The sequence below is a fragment of the Tachypleus tridentatus genome, chromosome 3 (genome assembly GCF_004210375.1).
Source record: "Tachypleus tridentatus isolate NWPU-2018 chromosome 3, ASM421037v1, whole genome shotgun sequence".
Taxonomy (NCBI): Eukaryota; Metazoa; Arthropoda; class Merostomata; order Xiphosura; family Limulidae; genus Tachypleus; species Tachypleus tridentatus.
The window spans coordinates 75,292,378-75,308,439 of record NC_134827.1 but is presented as its reverse complement, the minus strand read 5'-3'; the positions used below and the strand labels follow the sequence as shown (position 1 = coordinate 75,308,439).

General features: G+C 31.3%; 1 protein-coding gene across 17 annotated transcripts in view; it reads right to left on the bottom strand.

The window, feature by feature from the left end:
- The window catches only part of LOC143247215 (next to BRCA1 gene 1 protein-like), a 61,242-nt gene extending 48,493 nt beyond the window's left edge, over positions 1 to 12,749 (bottom strand). For 12 of the 17 annotated variants that reach the window (XM_076494903.1, XM_076494917.1, XM_076494905.1 and 9 more), the window contains exons 1-6: positions 12,596 to 12,687; positions 9,979 to 10,104; positions 9,190 to 9,376; positions 5,113 to 5,184; positions 2,889 to 2,930; positions 1,547 to 1,759 (exon numbers count right to left, since the gene is read on the bottom strand). In XM_076494903.1, the coding sequence (XP_076351018.1) occupies positions 1,547 to 1,759; positions 2,889 to 2,930; positions 5,113 to 5,184; positions 9,190 to 9,363 (501 nt within the window). In that variant the 5' untranslated portion in view covers positions 9,364 to 9,376; positions 9,979 to 10,104; positions 12,596 to 12,687. Of the gene's footprint in view, positions 1 to 1,546; positions 1,760 to 2,888; positions 2,931 to 5,112; positions 5,185 to 9,189; positions 9,377 to 9,978; positions 10,105 to 12,595 lie in introns of all 17 variants that reach the window. The other 5 variants (XM_076494904.1, XM_076494910.1, XM_076494911.1 and 2 more) reach the window with 1 other exon arrangement.
- Positions 12,750 to 16,062: the final 3,313 nt, after the last annotated feature.

The window sequence follows — 16,062 nt, the reverse complement described above, 5'->3', positions numbered from 1 at the left end:
ATTTTATTTATTTTATTATATTAATATAGGTATAAAGGCATTCCTTTATATTGGTTTATTTTGGGTTTAAGTTGTTGTATAAGTAAAACTTCTTAAATTTTGAGTTTGTTTATGTTTGTTTCTTTATTTAGTATTTGAATGTTTTCTATGGTTATGTTGTGTTTATTTGACTTGCAGTGTTCGGAAATGTGTGAAGGTGACCTTTTTATGTTCTTTGAATCTGGTTTCCATTTTTCTACTTGTTTCTCCAATATAGAAGTCGTGGCAGTTATCACATTGTATTTTATAAATAATGTTGGTGTGGTGTTTGTCAGTGTAGTTTTTACATAGTATAGACCTCAGTTTTGTGCCTGGTTTTTGAATAAATTTGGTATTAACTGGAATGTCATATTTTGTTACTAGTTTTTGCCAAATGTTTGTTATTTGTCTGCTGATGTCAGGAATATATGGTATGCAGCAGTATATAGTTTCGTGATTTTTTGATTCGTGAGATATATTTACTTTTGTTGGTTGATTTTGCTTTCTGTCTAGGTGTGTGCGTATAATGTTTTCTATAGCCATCACTGATTTAGTAGTGTAAGACTAGAGGGAAGGCAACAAGTCATCACCACCCACTGCCAACAAACAGTGTGATTGACAGTAAACTTATAATGCTCCCACAGTAGTAAGGGCGAGCATATTTGGTATAACAGGGACTCAAATTCATGACTCACAGATTACGAATCTGGTGTCCTGACCACCTAGCCATGATGGGCCACTCAAGTGTCATGTGGTCTTGCACACTTAAAATAATTTGTTACCAGTAGAGATAAATTTCTTTTAAGCTGTCTCAAAAATCAACACTCAAAGCTTCCCCCTCACCAATCCACTTGTTGAACAAATCTAGCCACTATGATAATATAGAAATATTACTATAGCATTGCCCAACCAGATCAATGAATAATATATCATAGAAAATTATCTTCTTTAGCTGCATGATTTGTGAATAATGTTCATTGTAATATACATCTGTTGCTTAAATTTTGCTTCATTTCATGATTAAAATTTAAGTATATTTTTTGTCCAGTAATTTTTTTTAAAAAGCTCACTTCCTTAATTCTATCCATTTCCAAATAATTAATAACAATTACCACTGATTATTTGGCATTCTAGCCAATTACAGACTAGTGACTGTGTAATCTCCACACTTCGGACTTACAGACAATATTAAATGAAGTATCCAATGCATGAATAGAATTAGCGACATAATGAACCAAGTTTAATAACACTACAGTTTGGCTTAGATGTTCTGAAATGTTTTGTGACTTACCAACAGAGATTTAGATTTTCTGTGCAAAAGTTCCAATTATTTAAAGCAAACATTCTGTTTCATGCAGGTTGCAATCTAATAGTCAAGTATCACAATAAAGTTGAGGAAAACAAAGATTTTTCCTCAATTCTATAATTCTGGGATTATACCAAGTGTCACTGATTTTAAGTGTTAAGTATAACAACAATTGTATATATATATTTATTTATTTAAAATCAGAAGAATAAAATAATTTACCTTTTTAGCATTTGGAACATTCACACTGTCATCATTTGTTTTCCCCACCATAACAGGATTGTCTTTCGGATTTAAAATTACAAACTCTTCAGTATCTTGACACACCTTTGGTGGTGAAACTTCCAACAAAGAAGAATTAACCTCAGTGTTACATCTCTGAGAGTAATTAGCCTTTATATAAAGTTGCAGTTTGTTTCCAGTTACGGATGAAACCTAGGGACAAAAATAAAATCACCTTTAATCCTACATGAACTGTGAGATCCAACTTAAACTCCTTCAAATAGTTAAATAAACAAAAATTCCAATTAATACATAAATAAGTTTATATATTCAGAAAAAACTTAAAAATTCACTAACATTTCTAAACCATAGAGATAAAGCTTACAAACAAAATTGAACCAAAGGACACTACTGAAGTCTTAGATTAAAATCAGTTCTTTTATTGGTAACATATAGTACAGTTGGCCCAGCATGGCCAGATGGTTAAGGCACTCAATTCATAATCCAAGGGTTGTGGGTTCGAATCCCTGTCACACCAAACATGCTCACCATTTTAGTTACCACTATTCACTGGTAAAAGAGTAGCCCAAGAGTTGGTGGTAGGTAGCGATGACTAGCTGCCTTCCCTCTAGTCTTACACTGCTAAATTAGGGACTACTAGGACAAACAGCCCTCGAGTAGCTTTGCGCAAATTTCAAAACAAACCAAAGCAAATAGTACAGTAAAACATTGCTTCAAACAGCCAGAAACATGTAACAAATGTGAATATTTATAGATTATTGTAAGTGGCTGGAATCTTCTATTCACCTCTCTAAAAGTTGTCTGATATTAGTTTTAGTCACAAAAAGAGAGAGAAACTGTTTGAGAAGTTATAAATAAATGTATCTGGTAGAAGAGAATATCTTGACTACAGCTTATTTCTGCAGTTAATATGAATTTATTAATTAAAAATACTGGTAGAATTCATGGTTTTTCTTTTCAAAATGTTTTTTTGTAGTTTCACAAACTAACAAAATCTATAAAACTAAATGCATAAGCCTTAAATGTTAAAGAGAATGCACCACCTCTGAAGAGAAGTAAAATCTATGAGTAACTGAAAAACCACTAATAGCTTTTATCACTGAAGATATATTTATTACAAGAACTTGGTAGTTATAAATTTGCAGAGGAAACAAACTTATGATAAAAGGTAAATAAATATTTCACAATTCATGGTATAATTAAGAACAATAAGGTAAATGATAAAATATATCCCTAAAACCTAATGATAAACCATATGTAACAACCTTATAAAATCCTAACTTGTTACATGTTGCTACAAGCTAAAATTATCTGTACTTACTCTCAGAGCTTCATGGAACTCAAGGTCACTGTCAATCATTACCTGGATGCACGGATACAAGAACTTTGTTAGTAAAGAGCTCACATTAATAACAGGAACACAGAACACAACAACATTCTTTGAAAGTTATTAAAATGTTTTCCAATACATACCACATAACAAACATTATCACAAGCTACATGTCTATTCCATATGGTAACTGATTCTTGAAGGTCCATGTGGCTTATTTTGTAAAGTTGAGACCTTGGTTACTATTCATACAGTGAATAATTTTTATACTAATTAATCTTTAATTAAAATAGATCTCCATTTTCTATAACCAAGTACAACTTCATATAAACAATGCTTTTGTTATAGGCATAATATTTTTTTCACACACACATAGTACATACAGAGATACCTGAACAGTGTGAATAACAAAAGGACAGTCAAGCTGCTTAATTAAACTGTGAATGAAATGATATAAAACATTATGATATCAAAGAGCAACACCCAGATTGGAAGGATTAAATATTCTTAAAATATAAAAAAAAAGGAATTAGAAACGTTTAAGTTATACTAGTCATCACAGATTATATTAGACAAATACTCAAAGTAGTTAAAGGTGTTTCGTTTTACTGTAGTAATTAATTTACAAGTATGGTATGCCAGTTCATCTCAAATACTCTCAATAACATTGAGATATAGTTATGGTGATATCTCATATCAATGTCCTGCTCTTTGAGCTATTTTTGTCAATGTTAATATGATGGATTATTGGATTAACATCTTAGAACAACTTTTCTCTAACAAGAAGAAATGTGTCATACTGCTTTAAGATCAGGTGCTAGAAAACTTAATAACACCACAGATGTTTCTGGTTTTATAAAAGGATCAAAGGAAAATGCTTCTCACACCATTACATTTTCTCCAGTAGTTTGTTATAGTGTAACAAGAAAGCAGAATCAAGCACCTTATGTAGTCTTCTTTGTCACCATCAGACTTAAATAAGGTGGGAAGTGATAATTCTAGTCATGCCCATTCCAAAGTTTGTGCTTTGCACATTAAGAACTAATGACATCATGTTTTCCTGTTCACACATAACAAGCATTAATTTTTGAAGAACTTGTTATCCATCAAATCAGTTTTTTGTGTATATCATTTTCATGGTATGTTGAAGATAATCGAATCCCAGTTACTGTTAAAGGAACTATTACATTAGGTCACAGTCAGATCACCTGTCAGAACAGTTGACAGAGAATATGTTTACTACTACAAACAAACTCAAAGATATCTGACCAACCAGTAAATGAAAGAGTATTTGATAATGACATTCTCTGTCAACTGTTATGACAGGTGATCTGATGACAAACGTACGTAGCCAACCAGTTAATGAAAGAGTATTTGATAATGACATTCTCTGTCAACTGTTATGACAGGTGATCTGATGACAAACGTACGTAGCCAACCAGTTAATGAAAGAGTATTTGATAATGACATTCTCTGTCAACTGTTATGACAGGTGATCTGATGACAAACGTACGTAGCCAACCAGTTAATGAAAGAGTATTTGATAATGACATTCTCTGTCAACTGTTATGACAGGTGATCTGATGACAAACGTACGTAGCCAACCAGTTAATGAAAGAGTATTTGATAATGACATTCTCTGTCAACTGTTATGACAGGTGATCTGATGACAAACGTACGTAGCCAACCAGTTAATGAAAGAGTATTTGATAATGACATTCTTGTTATACGAGCACCCATGTGAAATATGAAGATCCTTGACTATATTTATTATCTTAAGACTAATTACAGAGTAACAAAACCCTGCACTTACTGGGTTTAAACAGTTACACAGCACATCACATGATCAATCTATTTTGCACGTGTAAATAAAGGGAGTGCCCTATAACAGTGTCTATGTTTATGGGGATAGGGTCCTAATAAAGTGGGCAATCAGTGTGTACAAGTCTTAGGACCAAGACTTTAAAGTAATATTATTATTTTATTCACACAAAAACTACAGCTGTTAAACTTTCATCGCAAACATTAAACAATCCAATGTGTGGTATTTTATACAACCAAAACAGATAAGCTAATGAGATATAGAAAGATATAGTTCTCTACTAGTCTTGGTATATATATTTTATTATGTTAGGTACACAAGCATGTTTTACATCACATAATTTTGTAACATAAATATACAATTTCATTTTAGTAAAATAATGACAATAATTACCTCATCCATTTCATCGTCAATGTAAGAAAAAACAGCAGCATCCATTTCTGTCAAGCCACATTTTGACAAGACCTAAGGTGAAAGGTCTTGAACTTAAAAATACAAGAGATAAGGACAAACACAAATAATGATATTATGAATCTTTTAAATTATATTTAATCAAGTAAATAAATATAAGCACTGAAATTCTCTACATTACTTAGACTTACAAATTATTTATAGTTACCATGTAATTCTACACTCAATTACAATATGTAAATTAGCACAGATTTACCACAAACTACACTAACCTTGTCGCATACAATGTGCTTTGTAAATAATGGCTATAGAATAATGTCTCTCAAAAATTCCGATCACTTTTTTATTCCTTATCAATTAGAAATTCAATTAGAGTTGTATAGCCAACATTATTCTATTATATACATAAAAAACATTAATGTACAGTCTTTCACACATATGTAATTTACACATTACCAAAAGTCTTCCTCAGTTTGTTTTTTTATAGGAACATTGGGAAACTAATAAAATTTTTAACTTTTACTAAGATGAGAAAATAACAATTTGTTTATGAAAATTAAATTTGGACAAACGTAAAGTCATTGCTGTTTATATCTCACACTCATATCACACTATTTTTGGTATAATTACTACAGCTTTAAATGGATAAAGTGTTTAATTTATTGAAAAATTTGCATTTCCAATAATTTAATTTCAAACCTCCATTTTAATATATTTGAAGCAAAGCATTTCTTGCCCTTTAAACTGGCTACAATAACAGGTTTAATAAATTGGGTTGCAAGTTTAACCAGACCAGTGATGTGGAAAACACAACCATTATCAATGCTGTATTAATTCATATGTAATACATTACCTGCACACACATGTATGTATGAAACATACATTTTATTACTTCAAACAAAATATGCTACAAACAAATGCATAAAGCTTGATAAAGATTCTCACTTATACAAAAATTTCTCAGTTTTATTTTAGTGATAAACAATAAGACTTCTGGATAAAATACCTGTATCTTTTTTTTTTTATAGACCCCATATTTAATCTTTGAAATGAGAGTTATTGAAACACCTTTGGCATAATTATCACAGCTATATTAATGTCACCTGTATCCTCCATACATACCGGGAACAACTGACAATGAACTACTATCAAATTATTTAACAGTTCTGATGGTTTGTACAACGAAGTTCTGTTCACACTGGAACTTGAAATACCAATGGAATTGTGAGTTTTTCTTATAGCAAAGCCACATCAGGCTACCTGTCGTGTCCACCAAAGGGAAATCAAACCCCTGATCTTAAGTGTTGTAAATCCGAAGACTTACCACTGACCCAGTTGGAGACCAATCAGATTGAAGGTTAGCTAACTATTCTGAAAGACTACAGTTATACCTTTTCTTTTAAAATTATTTTGGCATAGTTTTCATGATGACTAAACAAAATTTAATTGGGCAGTAGCTGGTCAGTTCAGAATGACACTTGTTTAGAAATATTAATCAACAAAAGTAGACTGAGTTAGTAAGGACAATGTTTCAAAAGCCTTCCTTCTTTAACCTTCAAGGGACTTGCTTTACAACTGTTACTATGAACTAGGCAGTTGCTACTCATTTTACCTTTCTTCATGTAACAGATGTTCCTCCAAACCTATAACAGGCTAAATTAACAGTTAATATAGAGGACTTTAATTCCTGAAATGCAATCTTATCAAGCATGGATTGAATGACATGAAGATGCAATTGGAAAACTACAAATAACTACAAAAAAGACAAATAACAATCATCAGATGTCCAACAGTGTGAGATTACTTATAATGGGGACAAACTACTGTATATTCTCAGAGAGAAATTTCACCAAGATCCATTTCTTTCATAACACTGTTAAGGTTATTCCCATACAAAATATGATAAATCACATACATTATCTTACATTTATTATAATTAAAACCAATCTGTCATTTATTTATCAAACTCACTAAATGATCTAAATCCTTTTGTAAATCAGCAGCAGCCATTTCACAGCTGACAACACCCAAGACATTAATATAATCCACAAATTTAAGTAATCTATTGATTATTACTTCATTTATATCATTGATGTAAATCAAAAATAGTAGAGGTGCTAAGATAGAGCCATGAGGTACCTCACTTGCAACATCAATCCAATTTGACTAAAATCCATTTGTAACAACCCTATTTTTTTACACCCAGCCACTCTTCTACCTAATTTACTAACTTATCTCCTACACCTATAGAGATAATGTTTATAAGCCTTTTATGTGGAACCTTGTAAAATGCTTTCTGAAAATCCAGATATCTCAAATCTACACTTACCTTTATCTACATGAACAGTAACATTTTCAAAGCATTTCAAAAGATTTGTAAGGCAGGATGTTTCCTTAGAGAAACCATGCTGACTATCTGATAAAATTATAAACCTTGTTAAACATCTTTTAAATGACTTTCCAAACATTTCCCACAACTGATGTAAGACAAATGGGTCTACAATTACTGCAACAATTTTTATCACTTTCCTTGAAGAGGAGTTACATTAACTAGCCACCATTAGGGAAATATTATCTGGCCCAAGATGTTTAATACTGCTTAAATCATTGTTAGCAAAAACCAACAAAAAAACAAAACTTTAATAACCCAGCCATTTCATCACATACTATCCTTCCTTAATCATCTCTCAAAGGTCCTAATCATCAAACCTAATAGAGCTATGATCACTTGTACCCAGATGTTCCATAGAGCTATGATCATTTGTACTCAGACGTTCCCCAATTTCTACCCTCTTGATCATTTATACATCAGAAGTTTACAGTAAATATAAAATAGCAGTGTTTCCAGTAGGTTCCTTGTCTTATTGGTGAAGAAAATCATCCTGAACAGTTTCCAAAACCCTTTCTCCCTCCTGGTTTGACTAGCATTTCCCAATATATATGCCAGACAATAAAATCACCCATAATTTGGACATCATAAATAGCTTAAATTTTAATTTCATTGTAAACTTTTCACTAATTTCATCAGTATCATTTGTTGTCTGTAACAAATTCCCACTGAGAGCCTTTTCCCTTTTTAGCCACTAATAAAACCCCAAGTGGATTCAATGTTTTTCCTCATACAGTGGAACCCCTCTAAGCAGCCACCACTCAGATTTGGTCACCCCTTGAAAGCAGTCATTCAATCACAGTCCCTTTTTATGTTTACATAATCCCTAATTATGAACAATGGAACCCCTCTAATCAGACCAGTTTGTCTCAGTCCCAAAGATGGCTGCTTTAGAGGGGTTCCACTGTATTTTTAACATTTTCAAGGATGTAACTTGCATTTTACACATAAAGCAACTCCTTCCTCCCTATCTTTAATACTTCATCCCTATTAAACAGGCTATAACCCTGTATTTCAAAAGAATCTATCATCAAAATCACCTATGTTTAACCATGTTTCAGTTATTCCCATTTTACCAAAGTCCTCCATTCCTACCAGTGTCCTAAAATTATCTATTTTATTTCTAGCATTACAACAGTAACAATTAAACCTATCCTTATAACTATATCTATACTCATTTCATATATCAAACATTTCTTTGCCTCTTATTCATTTTACATTATTCTGGTCCTCATTGTTGTCTAGTCTTAGTTTAAAAATTTCCTTACAGCTGAGTTGATAATTTAATTAGACAAGCTAGTTCCTATTCTATTTAAATGTAAATTACCCATTCCTAAAAGCTCCTTTCTTCCATTGAACTGATCCCACAAGTTCAACCAGTATGAAAGATGTATAAAAATTTCTAAATAATCTTAAACATTAAATTCTGTTTCAAAGTTTTTGAGTCACCTACGACACAAAACTGTCTAAATTTTATTATTAATCAAACTATCTAAAGACTTTTTTTTTATGTTTATACAACCACAATAATACAAAACTCACTCATCGTTCTAAGAATTTATCAGTGAAGTAAAGAAGCCGTTGAGTTACTCATATCAGATCTGTCACATCCAATGCAGACAAGACCTTTTGTCCAATACTATTATTATTAACCTTATGACTGTACTTACATTTTTTTTTACTACCTCCCAAGACATCTCAGTGGAAAAAATAATAGCTGCAACATGACTGCTATTTGTATTTTCTGGGAAGTACTTAACAATAATTTCCACCCCATTTTCATCCTGTCCTTCATCTGACTGACTTCCACAATCTTGGTCAATACAATCTGCTGATATTTTCATTATTTCTTTCAGGCTAAGAGAATTTCAACTTTTCAGTTGTCATATAATAAAATAATAATAATAATAATACAGTTAAAAAGACTTAGATTATTCATACTATTCAATAACAAGGGTTTGTCTGATTCATATTTCATTCTATTCTTGATAAAATCTGCAGTTTTATTGTAGCTAACAACATCAGATTCTAACATTTTTCTGTTAAAAGATTATAAAATGAAATTGTAAAATTAATCCCCCAAAAACAGCTCCTGAATGTAAAATAATTAACAAAAGATAAGCTCTATGGTTTCAATCAATATAATATGAAGGGGCCTTCTGGCTTATCAAGGGTAATCCAACTTCTAACCTTCCTCAACAAACAGAAAACCAATCAATAAATCCAAATTTGATCCTTCAAATACTCCTTAATCATTCACTTACAATTCTGGAAAGCTGTAGTTTCTAACACACTAGATGTAAATTAACTCCTCAGATTACATACCCTACTGAAGAAATCAAACTTCCACAACAAAACCAGCTCTTAAAGATTTATGTAAAAATAAGCTTCCAGTAATTAACACACTCTTTCAACAAATGTTTTCAGTCTTGTAGAAAATAAAAATGGAATTAACTCACATTAGTTGTATTCTGCAATTCTTATATTAGGGATGATAACAGCATGTACGCCATTCAAACCAAATTAACTTGTGCTCCTTACAGACAAGTTTCCTGGTTATCTTGTTTTCATAAATCAACCCACTACTGCACACATCATGAAAATATAGTGAAAAAATTATTTTAATTGCTTGCTTACAAAAATCTACATTGTACAAAAATGTATAAAGGGTGTGTTACATAGAAGGTATGTCCTTCAACTGAAGAACAAACAGTAATAACTCCATGGTTTACTTAGACTGTTGTCTGCAAGTAACAGCATAGAGCTACAGAACAGAGAAATTTGCATGTGTATAAAGCAATAAAGAAAGATCTGTTACCTGTATGTTACAATGTGTAATCGAGGATTAAAGATGGTTGGTATTTACCACCATTTATATGTGTCTAAGTTTAATAATGTTTCACCTGCTACCTTCAAACCCCCTGTTTAAAAAATCATATAGGAATTGTTAGATAATTCATCTCCATGAAATGGCACAAAATCTGAACTTGTGCATAACTACAGACTTTGAAAATATTCAGATAAATGAACATCTCTCAAAAATCTATTTAGTTTGACTTTACAAAACAAAGAACAGGTAATGTTTTATATAATGACACTTTAGATTTTTCTTAACTGAATCAAAGTATTACCTACAAAACTGTTTACAGCCCTCAAATTACTGTTTTAATATCCTTCACTAACTGCTGTGATGTCCAATTACATCAAACTGAGTATCTTATAACTGTTACAATACTCACTATGAAAACCTAATCAAATTTGATGTTGCATTTTACAAGTAAATCACAGCAGTAATTAGTGAGATTAATTACTGTAGTGATTCAGCTTTCCTATAATTTAGTTTTGTAATTCATACATTATTAAGGACACTATAATCAACAGTCACTCATCCATATGAAATTTGGTTTAGTATAAAGTACTTAGAACGTCAGTGGTTCTGCAAGAACCCCATCAGTAATTCTTTAGTTAAATGCTGTTTTTCTGAGATAATGTTTACCAGTACTTCAGTTATGAGAATGTACTCACATATTAAGATACAAGTAACTTGAGAAAGTACAAAAGTTTAAAGCTTTATGAGGAATAACTGACAGAAAGGTACAATTAACATATCATTAATTTTTTTAAAAAATGAAGGTACTACTAACTTTTCACTTAGTGCTAGAATAATTTTTACATTTTTTTTATTCACAGAAACTATTTATGTCTTGCAAGAAACTATGTTTTTTAACAAGAATTATTAAAAAAGACAAAGAGAGCCCCAGTGCCTAATTACTACAAGACATCATTAAAAATATTGTTCAGTCATTACTTTTATGATCAATAACAAGATTGCTGAACTTCTGACTAGCCCATGTGAACCAAAGCTAACTATTCTGGATCTTTGCTTAGATGTAAACTCTGCAGTATTCATGTAATAAAGGACTAGAATACACACACACATGTGCATATATATATATATATGCACATTACATTATTACATTGCATACTTTGTGTATACTGTTTATGTACAAGTGTTCAGTTTGGTTATCCCTACTAATAGCACTGTAAATCAATGGTTCACAACCTTTGGTACATAAACCTCATGGGGCTTATAATAAACTATAAAAAAACATTTAAAAATCTCACACCTCATAATTGGAGGAAAGTATCAATAGATTATCAACTTATTATAATAAACTGTACTCAACATTTGATTTATACTTGAATTATTATTTTTATTAATAAAAATCACTTTTTTTAGCAAAATATAGACTGTGGTATGGAGAGATAAAGGTTGGGAACTGCTGCTAATGGTGTTATTCTTGCAAAATACAGTGAAATTAATTAATAAAACGTTCAGTTAATTATTGTGAAACATACATATAAACTTACTCAGATGAAAATAAACTTATTTATTTTACTGTTTCTACATTATATTATAAATTAGAATTTTAGTAAGCAAGCAATTTTAAAGTAATACATACTGTTAGCCTAAGCCTTACCTTAACTTCACTTTGTAGGTTCCATTAAGTTTTAATCAATTTGTATATTCTTGATGACAAGAAACCCATTTGAAGTAAATATGTATCTCAGGACGGTTGGTATGGGGATTAACATTTTCACTCATAAAGCAGAGAACAACGTTTCGACCTTCTTAAATCATCTTCAGGTTAACAGGTTATTGGTAAAAATGTTAATACCTATACCAACTGTCCTGAGATACAATATGTATATTACAGTTTCAGGTTATATACAAAATACACACAATAACATTAGCATTGAAATAGACTCTAATAAAGAGGCTGTAACTGCTAGCGTTAATTACAGGTTTAAATCCTGGAAGCTTTGATGTTCATCGCTATTTCTTACCTTAAATCAAATTCAAGATAAATGTTTATATTACGTTTAACATTAAAATGGAGACTGACACTATACAACAGTAACGCAATAAAACACTTGCAACATGAGTACTTATCCCCAACGAGACATATTAAAATTTAAAAAAGTAAAACAAACATATTTAAAGTTAATTTTAAAACTTAAGGGCAATATTTAAACAAACATATTATGTGTAAATCATTAACAGTTCAAATTTACCTTCAGAATTTGACGACAAATTTAAGTGATACTTTACTGATACACCAGACGATTTCTCAAGTTCCAGTTTAAAGATCTCACTGATTGTTTTATAGTAGGTAACCGCAATATAAATTAGTTTAACATTTTAGTGCCATTATTTACTATATTGGCTTAAAATATAGGAAGAAAAAAATTACAACGATATTTTGGGATTTGTTTCAAATTTTCTTTTTTTTTAAATATGACATAAATAAGATGTAAATATTTCTTTGTTAGTTTACATCTGTGTTTACAAACAAACTAGCGCATTAATACATTTGTAATGATGTCATCAAAGTGTCTATATCCTCAAAAGAGGGCAGGGCAACAAGAACAACTTTATTAATTAATTTTAATATTTTTTATAGAAATGTATACACACATATAATATTTACAAGTAAAAACTGTTAAAAATGGCAAACTCCTTATAAGATATAATGTTTTATTGATGCCAATTAAATAAGTTAAAATTTAATGCACAATTTATTTTAAGAAGTCTGAATAACTACTTTAACTCTTTCTATGTATCGTATCCAAACAGGACATTGGTGAGTATGGTTTTCAAAAGGCAGTGACGTATTTTGGTAGGAGCTAGAGGGGGCTCAACCACAGAGTCCATGGTCTTAATATGGGCCCATTGATAATTTTATTCTATGTAAACTTACATGGGATGTAGAGCCCACAAAAATTATTAGCCCCGGGGACTTTACAACCTTAAATTCGCCACTGACCACAAATCTGTTATTCTTAAGGCACGAGAGATTTCAAAAGTCGATACACTTACATTTTAGACAGGCTAATAACACGAGTCAACCTCTGTCTTCCACTGCCTCTTCTTCCTTCAGTCCTTCCGGTTATGATTAAGACTTCCAATTTCTTCTTTCTTCTTAAAGTGTTCTAGAAACTCCAACTGTCTTTTTATGATGTTAGTCAACAGCTTCCTACTCTTGATAAAATATCATAATTTGAGGTGTGACTTGTCCAATAACCAGCTTTAAATACTTTATTTGTTTTTCATTTTCGAGCACCTGTAACACTCTTATTTAACAGTCAATATGAAATGGCATCCACAGACATATTCCATCATGTTACGAATAAATACTATTTCCAGAAGATTTGCTACAGTTTCTTTAATTAAATATACGAATAAATACTATTTCCAGAAGATTTGCTACAGTTTCTTTAATTAAATAGCAATATTTTTCCTTAGCACAGTTGCCTATGGATTTGAACCTTTGACAAATTGTCTACTTATCTCACGTTACTTGGTGTAGTTATGTCAAATATTTATTCAATATAAATATTATTATAACCTGATGACCTATAAGTCTACGGTAATAAAATTACTTCTTTTTATGTATGCCTAATTTTTACTATCCATGAATATCAAATTGAGAAAAAAATAATGGTTGTAATGAAGATGTTTTTCCTAACAAGTTAAAATATGAACTTAAAGGATTATAAAGGTATTACTAATTTTCTTTGCATTAAAAAGATTTTATGAGAACCATAAATTATAATTACAAATTAATGTTCATCTTATGGATTTTACTAAGTTATCGAAAGCCTTGAGCATCACATAAAATTGGATATTTAATAATTCTGATAAAAGATATTTCACTTTTTTGATTATTTATGATTGATAAAAATTCCGCGTTTTCTTTTTCCTGACATACACTTTTAACATGTACTAGTAATAACATTAAAGTTTAAGGTCATGTTAGGACTAGAGAATAAGAAATGTGAAGATAAAGACAAATAAGGATAAGTAAATTTTGTCTTCTGCAAACACAAACAATAACATACAAAGGAACATTGACGCAATATATATCCGTGTTAAACTTTGGAGGTATGAGGTCTAACTTTTAATTAACGTGTAGAAAGAGACTATTTTTTTATAAAAAGAGCAAGAATGCTCAATTACTTTAGAAGATACAAATGTAGAACTTCATATTTACGGTGTTGAACGTCTAGCTTGCTATCTCACAAATTTCAGGCCCTGTAGAATTTTATAATCATGATGTTCAAACATTAGCTTGCTTTATATCACTAATATTATATCATATCGAAACTTTTAGTTTCTGTGTTGTACGTGTAGCTTGCATTACGTCACAAATATTAGGCCCAGTATAACTAAACTCGGTGTTGAACGCCTAGCTTGCTTTATGTGATATTAAGTTATACAGGGCCTAATATAAAATACTCTAGGCATTCAACACTGTAAGTACGAAGTTCTAAATCGACTAATGATTGAGATATAAAACAAGCTAGATGATCTACACTAAAATTATACAGGACTTTATGTGTAGAACTTTATACTTACGGTTTTTAACGTCTAGCGTTCTTTATATGACAGGTATTATGCCCTGTAGAACTTTACATCAATAACGCTAAACGTCTAGCTTGCTTTATATCATAAACACTAGGCCCTGTAGAACTTTACATTAACGACGCTAAACGTCTAGCTTGCTTTATATCACAAATACTAGGTCCTGTAGAACTTTACACTAACGACGTTAAACTTCTAGCTTGCTTTATATCACAAATACTAGGTCCTGTAGAACTTTACACTAACGACGTTAAACTTCTAGCTTGCTTTATATCACAAATACTAGGTCCTGTAGAACTTTGCACTAACGTTGTGTAGAACTTCATTTATCCACCATAGATCCTTTTTCTCGCTATCCCAATAGCACAGCAGTATATATGTGGACTTGCAACGTTAAAAACTGGTTTCGATACTCGAGGGGGGCAGAATGTAGAGAGTCCATCGTGTGAATTTGTAGTTAAATTAAACCGAATCCTTCTCTCCCATTGTTTGAATTCTGTCAACTATTATTTTCCTATATCTCACATTCACTTTTTTCTCTCACTCGTGCCATTTTGGTCACTTTTGCCATTAGTAGCACAGAGTTATGTCTATGGACTTACAACGCTAGACACCGGATTTCGATACCCTTGATGGGCTGAGCAAAGATAGCCCATTGTGTAGCTTTGTGCTTAGCAAGAAACAAAATTCATACTGAGTAACATTTCTCAATGCAGATTTTAATACCTTTCAGGTGTCTTTCCTCTTTGCGAATTTATCTTTTATCTAATTGTTCTTCAAATTTTATTACTAGAGGTCTTGGACACTTTTAGGATTTCTACTCGATGTGGTAGAGCAATTTCTAATGGGATAAACCTTTTCTTTTTTTTCGATTGGGTGTTTTCTTATAGCAAAGCCACATCGGACTATCTTCTAAGTCCATCTCTTTCGACTGGAACTTCCCTGCTAACTTTTCTCCAAATCTTGCAGTTTGCTTCGAAGCAGGGGCGTAGATCCTGGAGGGATGGGGGTATACATTCTGTCCTTCATTTTAGGTGGGGGATATGGTACATACAATCATCCCCCCTACAGTTTGGTCTGTTGAATTGTGTTATTGCATCACAGGCCTACAATTTCT